Genomic DNA, 14,353 nt, shown 5'->3' with positions numbered 1-14,353 from the left:
AAGTTGGATACTTCACCATTACGCTACGTGTTCTAAACTTGACGAAATACACTATGTCATTGACATCAAACTTTGCAGTCTACATGTATAGCAAGAGATAGGGAGTTTGCCTGTGGTGTGAAGTTAGCGGACTTGCTACTGACCTCCTTGAGCTTCTGATTCATTTCCTTCATCGTTTGAAGCGTCCTCTCGAGTTCCCCGATGTACCTGGTCGATCGCTCTAGATCGCCCTGTATATCTTTGTGGGTGGTTTGCAGCTCGGCTAATTTGTAGCCTAGCTTCGACGACTTATCTTTGTAAGACTCCATATCCTAAACACAAGTGGGATTTCAAAAGCATTTGAAGCGAATATTCATTACATCATACCGAATCTCGTGAAATGTCTCAGGATAATAGGGATATCCAGAACTGTAGATATCCCCGCAAGAAGGACAACTAAAAATTACATTAGAATTAGAATTATAGCTACACAGTGTTTTAAAATTAGAATTAAAATTATGGAATTTGCAAAAACTTGGAAATTTAACTATATTCTGTATTAGAAAGAAATGCCACAAAAATCAAGTTCTATTCCTATAAAATCAGAGCTGAATCTCACAAGCACGAAAATTTGTTTTCCAAATTAGAGTAGAATTAGAATTAAGGCTGCTGTTATTTCCAAATTAGATGAAAATTTGAATGATATCTACAGTTTTTTCCACAATGCATTTCTCCTGTAGCTTTTTCAGAAAGAAAAGAATAAACAGAAATTAGAATTGAAATTAGAGCAGAGAAGCATTTCACAAATTAGACTAGAATTATATTACCGCAATTTCGCCCGAATTCGTCAAATTAAACAACTAGCAATTTGCAGTTGAAGTCGAAGTCTGCCTGCAACAGACGTTAACCTGAATGGTACACCTCTCGCATTGCGGTCTGTAGCGTAGAAGCAATGGTATGGCAAATACTTACATGCTTTGCTGTTTGGAGCGCTATTTCCGCCTCTTCAGTTCTGTTGCGCAGTTTCACGCAGCTGTTTTCCGCGATGCTGAGACGATTGCTGAGTTCTGTATTTCGGTTTATGATTGCCTGGAAACGTGAGTTGGAATAAACATTTTCTGATACATTCAGGCTTGTCGGATTGGCACACCACAGTTATCTTTTTCTGTACATCATTAAATGGTGGTGCACAGATTGGAAATCATATTGGTACTGCAAAAGAGCAATAATGAAGAATATACATTGTAGACTGTGGCTGGTAAGTTTTCTTTGCCAGAGCAAAGAACGAATACACCTTCTGATCTCAGTTCGGTTTATTAGCAATTTTTATCAGTTCAATACACCATAAAAACTGCGATACAATGAAAAGATAGGAAGGTGTCGAAACGACTTGGAGTAGTCTTTGAAATCAGACACTCACCTGGCCTAGGCGATGCAAAGAGGAGGCATGCACACTGAATGAAGAGTAAAAGAAGATTTTATAGAAAAGCAAACGAAAAAAATGGGGTGGCATGTCACGGAAGGTGAGATCGATAGGTCTAGTCTTGGTCCGGTAATCTTGAGGGCTGACTAGTATTCATGTAGCAGAAATTGCTTGTATTTCGACTTGAATGGGGACATGCTCGTCGACTATTGGATGGCCAGCGCGATACTGTTCCACACATGAGGTCCGGCATATTTGATAGAGCGATGATCTTTTTGGTCGACCATATGATATTTGGACGACGTGGAGGCGCGTGTGTTGTACTTGTGCGCTTTTGATTCCGAGGTAAAGAAGTCATTGAAATATTTGGGGCAATGACCGCAGTCTCCGAGCCCATATTAGCAGCGTATTGTCATTTCAGATTATAAGCAACTAAAATTATGCCCAAAATACTTAAGCTACCGATCAGCAGTAGGCTCACGTGTTAAACAAGGGGTCGACATAGATACATTGCATACATCTGTACCAGGGTGATAGTACAAGTATGATGTACATAATACATTCACGATTTACATGTACAATTGTACCATCAAGCATATGATGATTGATACTATTGGTTTATTAACGAAGCAACATGTTACCTGCTGTGAATCCTGCATGTTCATCAATTCTTGCATTGTCCGATTTTTTTCCTTCTCGGTAAGTTCGACCCGCTGTTTTGCGACGGACAGATTCTCTTTTAAATGCGCCATCTCGTCGGACAGTGATGACTTATCCTGCACAAAGAAAAGAGTCGATTAATAAACCCTTTCCATAATCAAGGTTGCTCGTGACAAGTTGTGGCTAAAATTGTTGTCATTGCAAGAAATAGTGTATGTAATAATGAGCCTACAGTAGTGCTGTTCAAAAACAAATATATTTTTTGAATTTTACTGGCTACTTGATAAAATTGTTTAGTTACCTAAAACAATGCTGCACACCAATTTTGGTTCAATACCAACCTATAGAGGCATTGCTACAAGAGAAAAAGGTTTTGCATTTATTTAATAAAAATATATATATGTAGCCTACATTTTTTCAAATTTCACTGGCTATCCCATGAAATTGTTGGATTGTTTGAAAAAAAAACGATGTACAATAAATTTGGCTCAATTCGAGCCAGTAGAAGCGAAGGTATTGATCGTCAAAATTTAGGATTCCAAATCATAGTATTTACGGTGGGTAGATATATAATGGATATAATTTGCCACCGTCAATACTATTTTTTCCGAATCCGAAATTCTCTACTCCAAGAACTTCGCTATAGCTACACATTTTTATTTTTCCCGAATAGATTAGAATTTCAATTATTGAATTCTCAAAACTTGAAAATTGAATCGAATCCTGAATCAGATCTCTGTACACTAAGCTTGTCTCGGTCGCACCATAGAATCCTCCTGTAGCATTTTCGGGTGAACCAGAAATTAGAATAGAATTAATATAAGAGCATAGCAACATTTCACAAATGAGATAAGAATTTCGCTCCAAACAGTCCAACTAGACCAGTTATCTAGTCCAAGTTTGCCTTCGAAGCATATCGGTGAATAACTAACCTCTAGTAACTTGCGATTGGATTCTTTGACGTCATGGATGTCCTCCCGCATTCGATCCATCTCTCGCGCTCTCTCTCCTTTGTCGGTTTCCAGAAGATCGACCTGACACTGCAATCTTCTCATCTCGTGATGGAAATTGTCAGCCCTAAAGAGAAAACGCCCGATACAATTCAGGTTATAAGCGCCCGTACTACGTTTTGAAGTTGCGTGGGACCGGTGGGTGATTTTTAAGTTTTAAGGCTGATAGAGATGGTTTTGGGTTTCTTCAATAAACTACCAGAGTCAGTAATGAAGTACTTCTGCTTTTTCATAGTACTCAAGTAGGTTTTGCGTACTTGCTCTAGGTACTCAAGTAGTTATACTTTTAGACTACTTCCACTTCCACTTGAACAGTTTTAGGCAAATGCACTTACTTATTACAATTTGAACTTTGAAAGTTGAACAGTCGTTTTGGGATAAGTTTGCATGACTCTTAGGACCAATGTTCCCTCTAATTTTAGTCGATTCTGCGCACACTCACTAACCCACTGCGCAGACTCTTCGACAACAGTGCGTAACGACTAAAAAAAGGTCATTATTTCAGATTTTCTATGCGCAGAGACCGTGTCAGCACTGCGCATTTGCGCACGTGCGCAGCTTAGGGGGAACATAGCTTATGACCAACATTTTTTTGAAAACTGCTTCATTTAGACCTGTCGTTCCAAACCTTTTTCGACCCATCAAGTTCAACACCGATCAACGCCCCCCAAAGTTTGTGAACCCAAAAATGGGCATACAAACTGTAATCACCGGTGGGTTGACTAAAAAAAAAAGTCAACTTTTCGGCTCGATGTCGAATTAAACACTTTTGCAACCAATTTTCGTGGGTTGACTAAAAAAAAAGGTCATTTCTCGGACTTGACTCCAATATAGCCGTTTTAACGCGTCATCACCCCCTTCGCTATTTTTGCCCCCTGTCGCCCCCTTTGTCCATTTTCGCCTCCCTATCGCCCCCTTCGTCATTTTCACCCCCCTAGACCGCCAAATCGCCCACGTTGGGAACCACTGATTTAGACCCTTTCCCAAGGTAACGTTACATAATTTCAAAGATTGCATGCAGGTATACCTATTTGCAGTGTCATTATTCATTTTGGATTAGTCGCGAAGATACATATTAAAACATATTCAAAAAACCTTGAACATCAAACAACATCATCACTTCATTACTATTAGTAAGGATTGTAACCAAGTCACAAGGTTCTGAGTCACAAGTCAATCTCAATTTTATAGTCTTGACTCGAGTCAAGCCAAGTTATTTTCAATCCACCACCGAGTCAAGTCAGTGGGTAGAGGGTCGAGTCCGAGTCATAGTGTTTTGAATCGAGTCCTAGTCCAAGTCATTTTGTTCACTGTTCAGTTTAATCCGGTGCAACCCACTTTATTCATCTTTGCTAGAGTGATATGGAATGGCTCGCATTCATAATACAGTGATTTTCATCGGTCTTAACACATTTTGGTCCTATTTTCCAAGTATCAGGACTTATAGACGAAATACCAATAATGTGACAACTTCACTATTCGTCGAAATTACAATGAAATGTCTGTCTTGGCCATCCTAGTCACAAGTCATATGAATTTGTTCTAGTCATGCACAAAGACTCAAGTCCAAGTCCAGTCAATTCCAAAATTGACTCGAGTCGAAAGTCATTTTATGCATTTGAGTCAAGTCGAGTCAACAAAAAATCGCGACTCGAGTCATTACAACCCTGCTGTTAATGAAATTTCAAACCAGCAATACATTCCTATTCATATTTCACGAGGAACATATTCATTAATGAATTATAGGACCCATCCAATGCTATACGTCAGCGATCCCACCACATCATCACCAGATATTGATAGATGATTTCGTTTTTATTTTCGTTTCTTAACATGTTGCCGCAGTAAACTATCGGGTAAATTTCAAAATGGTCCGTAAATAACATGCTCGAAAATGTAACCATTGGAATCTATACTGACTCTCTGCGTAAAGTCTCTTTTTCCTCGGCGTCGTGAAGCTGCCGGTTCATGTGCGCGTTTCTTTCTTTCTCCAGGTATTGAACTTTGGTCTCCAGTTCTTCCTGCACTTGTTGCAGGAGTCTCGTGGCCGTTTTGGCCTCGCGTAGGTCCATTTCTCCTTTCCGTAGAGCATCATTTTGTATCTAGAACATACATAAATGTGCATTCACATTTGATAGAAAAGTATACAACATCATTGCTCTAGGAGGCAAAGTATAACAATAAGATATGAAAGCAATTCAGGCCGAGACCTCCTCTTCCCATGTCTTCCTAAGGTGATTTACAAGAGCCGAGTAACTCAAAGTAGTCATTGATTCAGACGTCATTGGTGGTTCAAACCTTTCTCATCTCTTATAACTCAAGCCTTGACACACATCTTCTGATGGTTATGTTTAAGTATTAGCGGAAATCAATTACGCATGCACGCACGCACGTGTTTGCGGACATTCGATGTCATTCAGTTTCGCTCGCGATGTCACTTTTTAATCACAATCGCTAATCATCATACACCTAAGCCTAACGGCATTGTCTCCAAGCCATCGAGAGATAGGCCGAGACGCGATGATATCTTTCGTGCCAGGCCTATTGGAGATGCTATTGTGTAGGCCAGCGATGGTATAGTGCGCACCGGTCCTATTGCAGATGCGATTTCTCAAGCCATTGGAACTAGGCTTGTTGGATACGCAATAAATCAGGCCAGCGACGATTGCCGAGCGCGCGGCACGGCAATCAACCTAATTTCGCGATCATCTCAGCGGGAGATCGCGTCGCGTTACATTGTGCTCTGACGAATCTCGCTAATTGGCAACATAACTACAACATACAATTAAATAGTATAGTTACTTTAGTAGTAATGTTGACAACTTTGACGACCACAATGTTGATTTTACTTCAATAGAAGTAGAAAGTAGAGATAATGATTTGTGGGAAATGTTAAAACTACTTCCACTTCGCGAGAGATATAATATAACAATAGTAGGCTACTGAACTAAACATCTTGGAAAGTGTATAGCAACATGGTGTCGCATATTTTCAACAGCGACTCTCGAATTACAAGATCCCGGCACTATGGAGGTCACAAAATATCGATTCAGGTGATATCACAAAATCTAGAAACCATCCTCTCGAACAATCTATCATCGTACCTCCATAGTGCGCTGAGTTTCGGCCAGCTTTCGCAGTAAAACGTTTCTTCTCGACTCGCTGTCGCCCAGCGCATCTTGCAGGTTGTCGCGTTCGATTTCAATAATTCGCGGTGGAGTAACTGGGTCACGGGAAAAGGATGGGTCGTGGGCGTCTCGGAGAAACCTAAAACGATGAAGCTGCCTGAATATTATGGACCCAATTTCGATTCTTCATTTTCAATTATCTCATTAGCATTAGCGTATAGCCAGGGGTGGCCAACTGTTCGGCCAAAGGGCCACATGAGATTCGCGAACCATTGCGCGGGCCATTTGAATGTTGATGTCCAGTAGGGCTGTTCAAAAATAACTTTTTTTCCTGAATCTTGCGGGTTACGTGATTAAATCGTTAGGTTGCCTTAAAAAACGACGCACACCAAATTTGAATTCATTCCAACCAATATTCGCGAATTTCGTAGAGTTTGAAAATTTCGAATTTGCCTATGAATGCAAAAAAATTTTTTTTTCAAATTTTTTTCTCAAATAATTCCGCTTCTACGGCTTGGAATTGAGTCAAATTTGTTTTGCATCATCTTTGAAGACAGCGCAACAATTTTATGGGGTTGGAAGAAAAATTTGAAAAAATTTTTTTTTTGCATTCATAGGCAAATTCGAAATTTTCAAACTCTACGAAATCCGCGAATATTGGTTGGAATGAATTCAAATTTGGTGTGCGTCGTTTTTTAGGGCAACCTAACGATTTAATCACGTAACCCGCAAGATTCAGGAAAAAAAGTTATTTTTAAACAGCCCTAATGTCCAGTTTTAGTCGTCCGATAGGAGCGAACCGGATTAGGTAACGGTAAAAAGAAGAATTATTTTACTACGCATCAAAATCGATCACAATTATGTCATGAAAAGTCTGTGTACGCGTTCTAGCTGCGCAAAGCGCGAAATTTTTTCAAAGTTAATGAATGAATTCAGTCAATAAAAATGTTAGTTGCATATATTGTGGGTCGCGTCTGTATACCGCTGGGCTCATTTGGCCAGAACATGAATAATCAGCGCTTGGACATATCAATATCGAAGATTTCAGTGAACATGCGTCTATCACAGGGGTGGGCAAACTACGGCCCGCGGGCCGCATGCATAATTGTTTATCTGTATTTAAACTGAATTTCACATTTAAAAATCTCTCATCCGTGGTCGTAACCTTCCATGCCACCAAACTATCCGTTAGGTTATCTAGCAACCTGGTTGCGTTTTGTGATATGACTATACGGGGGCGCGAAATCTTTCACCATCATAAGGGTGGCGGGCGTGTCTTAAAAAGTTTGAGAACCACTGTTTTAAGGTAAATACTTTCCATATCATTTTTCAAGTTTAATTTCTGGCGCGACAGCCCGATCTCAAGGCCCACACAGTTTTAAAGGTTTCAACTGCTAAACATCATAGAAATCCTAAACGAGATTGAAATAAATCGGATCACGAGTGGGCTTTCAGATTGGCCACTCCAGTTTTAATTATTTCAGTGATGTGCTTATAAAAACCGATTCGCGCGTGTCTTAGGTAGTAGATTCGTCTTCTCTATGCGTAGAATTGGGGCATTTATATTTTATCTACACATAGTAGAAGCGTGTTTGAAGCTAACATAGTTCTGATTCTGTGAGCATTGTGTGTCCTCGAACTGAACCAAAAGTGAAATTAGTAAATCTATGAACAGATCGCTGCTCACAGATTGAAATTTCGATCCTGTTCTAAGAATCGGGACAACCGACTTTCATCTCTATAGTTTTGACAAATTAGTTATTGAGGTCGACCAGCCTATGAAATCTCGCCACTATCTTTCTGACGCGTGTACGATATCATCAAAGCAATGTTAGGTTTGTTTTAAATAAGCACATATATTATCTCCATGTCTCACTATATATCTCCATCTCCATGTCTCACTATATAATCAAATACCAATATTGCGTTTTAGTTTATAATCCCATTTTATATAGTGCGGCCCGCGAATCGATTCGGATGTTGAATGCGGCCGGCGAGATCAAAAGTTTGTCCACCCCTGGTCTATCACTTTGTGCAAAGGTTTCATCGCCGACGATATTTCTGCGAGCGCTGACGCGCAGTCGCATGTTGGACGACACGTTCTGTCATAATTGCGAATATAGTTAGACTCAATTCCATCAATTAGGCGTATTTTCAATGTTCAGGAGGGGGCACCAATATTAAAAGCAAGAAATCTATTGACAAGTAATCGCGCGAAGTGCTAAGAAAAATATCAAGTCAAGTTAATCTGCCACGAAATATTCTATTTTATGATCATATACGAAGATCTACGAAAAATGTGGATGGCTCCTGGCTATACGCCAATACGTCAGTACTGGTATTTTAGTCATTAACATCTCAAAGTTCGCGGTCAGGCTAATTAAATTTTGGTTGCTCTTGCAAGTTCACAATAAATCACATGGGTAATTTATTTTTTTGATATTATAAATAATTTCGAAAATTGGCTCGCGGGCCACTCACACCCTTCTCCAGGGCCACATTTGGCCCGCGGGTCACGGGTTGGCCGCCACTGGCGTAGTGGTATATCCACAGCTGCAACACCAATGGATTGCGGGTTCAAGTCCGACCGAGGTCGACTCCAGAATTCCTACCCAAGTGTTGGAGGTATATCTAGGCTCCTCCTCGACATCTCATCCGCATAAGCGGTGTCTTAAAAATGCCTGGAAGTGGGCCGTGCTACAAGTCGACAGCTGTGGAATCAAAAATAAGGAATATCGGCCTGGTGTAAATGACCATTGTAGTCGACAAGCACCATGAATACGGTACCACAAACAACAACAATCAAACTAAGTGAGTGGTTTTTACAGGACTCCGACTTGCGGAAACCTCAATATAACCACGTGTAACACATCTCAAATCAAAAGTTAGCATTAAATGAAGTTTCCAATACTTACATTTAAGTAGTGTATATTGGTCGTAATTGCACTTTCGGTTAATTTTGATCATTGAAAATTTACCAGAAAGGTTGAGAACCACTGGCTTAGAGTGCTTACTTTTTACCGACTTGAAAAGAGGTACTTCTAATTCTAGTCGAGTAGAAATTTACGACTTGTCTATGTCTACTTTAGTAGGCCTACCAGCAGTGGCTACTTTTGACCACGTCTGTCGGCATACCGATACATAACAATCGGTCGGCTGTAATTACAAATAGCAAGACCAAGCATATATTAACGGTATATATAGGACTGGGCAAAATTAAGTAGGCCTACCTGGGTGATTCCATTCTGAATCGCGTATTAGGCTTCAAGACGAGTGTCACTCATTATGACGTCACACAGTGTGGATGATGTGAATAGTTCAAAGATGTAGGCTACCTTTCACGCGACGACAAAGAATATAATCACAGTTCCATATTGCAGCAAACAATACGTTTATATTGCCAAATTTATTCCACTGCGGAAGCTTTTCGACTGGCTCTCTTCAGCAGTGAACGCCAGTAAATGAGGTTAACCAAGATCGAAATACAGAAATAATTTTGTCGTTGTGACGTAATAATCACAAGTACACAGAGTCTATATTTCGAACTTGGTTAAACTCATTTACTGGCGTTCACTGCTGAAGAGGGCCAGTCGAAAAGCTTCCAGTGGAATAAATTTGGCAGTATGAACGTACTGTTTGTTGCAATATTGAAGTTCTGTACTTCGAAAAGCCTATTTAATCACATTTCCACATCACATTAAAGATAATTTGGTGTTTTTCCGATCATACTAATTCATTGCGCTTTGTGACAATGCTGTAGGTTGTTCATGACTTCGCAACTATGTCATGTCTACAAACGTGCGTCACTTTGCACTATACTTTACGTGTTTCGTATGCTGCGCTACGAGGACTCCACACTCCACAGTGACACTATCAAAACTATAATTCACGTCCGTAAATTGAATTTTTGTGGCAATGAACGTATAATTTCAGTACTCAAAATAATCATCTCTCTCTACTTTCATCCGAACAAGACACACACAACGCACAATGCGATGAGACGCAATGCGATGTAATGAACAGATAGGAGGATGCCGAACGACAAGTTGCATCCATCTCGGCCTATAATGCCAGTGCCACAGTTATTTTTCGGTGTCGGGTCTTTTTCTGGTTCTTTTTTGTCGCCGTAAGAAGAGCGACGCGGGGGAAGAGGAGTCCATATAAACGTCCGTAGCGGAATCGAACCCGTGTAGCACTAGCAGTAATACTAGAATCATCGTGCCCAACGCTACCGGTACATATGTACATTGTACATGTACATTGTACATTGTGTATCCATTATCCATCTTACTTTCTGACTGGCGATGGGGTTCGTGATTTTGACGGAGACCGGGACCGCGCCCTTCTGTAAGGAGGTATTCTATCGTTGCGACTGTATCGTCTGTTTTCGTCTTGTTTCTTGTAACTTTCGTCGAGTACTTGCAAAGCTCTCCTTACCGCGGCTGAAGGCGTTGACCGTCCGCTCGCTGGTTGCCATTTGCTGCAACATGAAATCGGTATAATATACAGGATGAATTTCATATTATGGTGACTAATTGTCTACTTTACGTGGTTGCGCTTACATCTCATTTATACATTGCATCTTGCATGTGGGAATCCCTGCTCAATTTAAAGTTATAAAACCCTTATTCGACCATACTCGGACAACTATAAAATTTTCCGCTTTCCAAATTAACTTAAAATTAGAATTACAGCTACAAAGTTTTTTTTCCAAATTAGATTAGAATTAGAATTATAGCGCACAGATATTTCCAATGGAGGTTTATCTCTAGGCTCCTCCTCGCCATCTCATCCGTGTAATCGTTGTCTTATAAAAGCCTAGAAGTGGGCCTGGCTGCAAGTCGGCGGCTGCAGAATTTTAAAAAATGAAGAAAATTAGCCTAGTGTAAATGACCAATATGACCATAGTAGTCGACAAACACGAATACCACAAACAACAAGCTATTTCCAACTTCGATTAAAGTTATAGTGATAACTACACAGTTATTTTCCAAATCAGATTAGAATTAGAAAGACCGAATTGGCGAATACTTGGATATTGAATCAAGTTCCGTCAACATGAAATCATGGATAATAATTTTTATGAGGACGAGAATAGCAAATGTCCGACGTCCGTACGGCAAGCTTAGCTCGATTCGCACTATACAATTCTCCTGTAGCATATACAGGAAAACCAGAAATTAGATTAGAATTAAAATGAGATCAGAGAAAGATTTCACAAATTAGATCAGAATTAGATTACCGGCATTGCGCTTTAATCAGTGTCTATAATTAGACAACTAGAATTTCGTGGATATACGTAGTCTCGAGCAACGTGCTATGGATGCCGAGTTACGGCCAACCGGAATTAAGGCTCCCCGGTGCACCAAATAAGTTTGAAAACTGTATTTATTGTTGGTAAAATAATTCTTTGTCGAAGGGTGTATAATAATTTCAGTAGCCTGCTCACAAATATCGCCTTTGGAGCTGGAAAGTTGGGATGGTGTGAACGTGAGGTTCACGTTGGCGTTCTGTGTGTGAACCTCGTAAATTTAGAGGTTCACGTTCACAAACGAATCTTGGTAAGTTCTGCACTGTGAACCTTTTTCATGTATTACAATTTTTACGTTATTATAGCATCTTTGGTTGCAAGTTATTGTATTTCAACTGCGGGCCAGTCTATGCATGGCGCTGGCAGGATAAAAAATCAACACTAAACGAACATACACCTTGACAATCTCAAAAATTTTACCAGCTTTGTTACAAAAGTTTGCTCGAAATATCAAGCTTTCTGTTTGTGAATATTTAGTGACTCTCTGCTGTGAACTTGACCCACAATCACACAACATCAAGAGCGAAATACGCTACATGTAGGTAGTCAGCGAATGATGCTTATTCAACCAATCAGGTTTATCTAGGTTTAGGTTTATCTAGGCTCCACCTCGTCATCTCATCCGCGTAAGCGGTGTCTTACAAAAAGCCTAGAAGTTGGCCGTGCTATAAGTCGGCAGTTACGGAAAAAATGAAGAATATCGGCCTGGTGTAAATGACCATAGTAGTCGATAAACACCATGAATATCACAAAACAAAACAAACTAATCAATGAAACTGTTATCGTTGTCTGATGTAAAAAATCTAGCAAGCATACGGGGTCCATTTCGATTTCATATGGTTATTGTATCATAAAAACCAAATCCGTGCGATTGGGGTGTTGGCTACTGATACTGTTTAACTTATTAATGGGGTAAACCCGTTTTACACTCTGCTCAATATCAACGTAGCAACAGCAACACTCAGACGCCGAATACATTGTCCGGTCTGGCCTAGACCGTTAAGGTGTAAGCTTATATTCCCTTGCAAGTCCTTGTCGAAATTTTCGGCAAAGCGACGAAAGATTTTGATTTTATGGGATTATTATATCATTTCATTGCTTCAGTTGATACGTTTGGTGACGTTTAAAAAGTCAGTATGTACTTCAGCATTGTGGCATTATGTGGCCCGAGTCGTCGCTATAGGTATCATGTATCACTTCACTGAAATGTAGGGCTGGAATTGGCAATATGATGTCACGAGGTTCACGTTCGCGTTCACCCAGAATCTTTCAAAATGGTTCGCGTTCACACGAACCTGAACCTTTCAGAGGTTCACACCATCCCTACTGGAAAGCTATTACCATAGCAAAAACACCGTCTATATAATCCTAGAAACCTGCAAGGCATTACCTTAAAACCAATACAATAGATGTCGCGCTATCTATTGATAATATCACCACCAAACAAATAGTCCAATCGGTGATTATATTAGGAATGGCAGTTCGGAAGTCTTTAAAGCCTAGATTTGCCAGCGCCGAGAGACGCAATAAAACGCTCGTCTTTACTACCAGAATTGCGTAATAAAGTCATTTAATTTTCTGCGACAATTTGGATTGGACATGTATAAATTAGAGGTCGACCGATTATCGGCTTGGCCGATTATCGGCGCCGATATTTGGAAATTTCTCGAATATCGGTATCGGCCAATCTTGGCCGATATCGCGACCGATATTTTATATCTAACTACAATCTACCTTTTCTGAACTGATCTGCAATTCTGTATCATGTTTTGATTTTCGGGTTATCCCAAATTTCCACGAATGTTCACAATTAAGTAATAAGTCTTTTCGATTTCAGTTTTCTCGTTTGTTGTTCACCTTTCTGTGGCATGAACAAGTGCCACCTTGCCTAATATATAATATTTTTGGCGAAATAGTTCTCTGCTCCTTCCATATTAATATCGGCCTATGATATCGGTTATCGGCCCTGTGAGCGTCGAAATATCGGTATCGGTATCGGCCTGTAAAAATCAATATCGGTCGACCTCTAGTATAAATGTTCTACTGCATCCCGTTGTGTCTCACGGTACCATTGTAAAATGAGAATTTTCCTTCCGGCGAAATCGCAACAACTTACCTGGGAGCGGAATATCCGTTCAAGTCATAGTGTTCTTTCAATCTAGACGGCGAGCTTCTACGGGACGACGGACGCAGATGATTTTCTCTCAGCGGGTAATCCATCAAATCATTACCAAGGCAAATTGTGAATGGAACTAAACTATAAATTATGCGTAGTTAGATATATTATTAATGAAAGCATTGATTTGTCTACGAACGCCGAACGAAATTCTGCATCACATATAGGGTCGCATTTAAAACAAACGGTGTTTTAAAACACTTTGTTTCAAACATGTTTAACAGTGTTTTAAACAAGGGCCTTTTTAAAATAACAATTTTTTTTTGTTAAGTTGTAAAATTATGCCATAATTGCTTAAATACTTTTTAAAAACATGTTGTATGAGCCTACGGATAATTAACACCCGATTTTACCGACGTATATTGATATAGGATGGTTTGAACCCTCAAAATAGTCGGTTCAACATTAATAGTACAGATATCTCGTCAGAGGAGCTATATTTACCCTATATTTTCAATAGTCAATGTCAATCCACTATGACGTCACAATTCAATATTGGTGACGCCATAACTTGAAAAAAATACATGTTTTAAACATCTTTGTTTTAAATGCAACCTTGGTCACATAACTAACAGCTATAGTGATAGACACTCTGCATGTCTGTAGCAATATATTGTGTCAAATCCAAAGGCTAAGTACAATATTATACACACTCAGTATTGTACG

At 39.8% G+C, this 14,353-nt stretch overlaps 1 protein-coding gene across 1 annotated transcript in view; it reads right to left on the bottom strand.

Moving 5' to 3' along the window:
* Nucleotides 1–13,800, bottom strand: part of LOC145437643 (uncharacterized) — a 31,007-nt gene extending 17,207 nt beyond the window's left edge. Inside the window, exons 1-8 of the mRNA XM_080314924.1 lie at nucleotides 13,628–13,800; nucleotides 10,492–10,680; nucleotides 6,177–6,339; nucleotides 4,993–5,174; nucleotides 2,995–3,139; nucleotides 2,044–2,178; nucleotides 952–1,068; nucleotides 144–311 (exon numbers count right to left, since the gene is read on the bottom strand). Coding sequence (XP_080171050.1) covers nucleotides 144–311; nucleotides 952–1,068; nucleotides 2,044–2,178; nucleotides 2,995–3,139; nucleotides 4,993–5,174; nucleotides 6,177–6,339; nucleotides 10,492–10,680; nucleotides 13,628–13,731 — 1,203 coding nt within the window. The 5' untranslated portion in view covers nucleotides 13,732–13,800. The remainder of the gene's footprint in view (nucleotides 1–143; nucleotides 312–951; nucleotides 1,069–2,043; nucleotides 2,179–2,994; nucleotides 3,140–4,992; nucleotides 5,175–6,176; nucleotides 6,340–10,491; nucleotides 10,681–13,627) is intronic.
* Between the last annotated feature and the right edge of the window lie 553 nt (nucleotides 13,801–14,353).

Source organism: Botryllus schlosseri, chromosome 4 (assembly GCF_051294905.1).
Source record: "Botryllus schlosseri isolate E-star chromosome 4, Bs_hap1, whole genome shotgun sequence".
Classification (NCBI taxonomy): Eukaryota; Metazoa; Chordata; class Ascidiacea; order Stolidobranchia; family Styelidae; genus Botryllus; species Botryllus schlosseri.
This window is presented reverse-complemented; position numbering and strand designations above follow the sequence as displayed.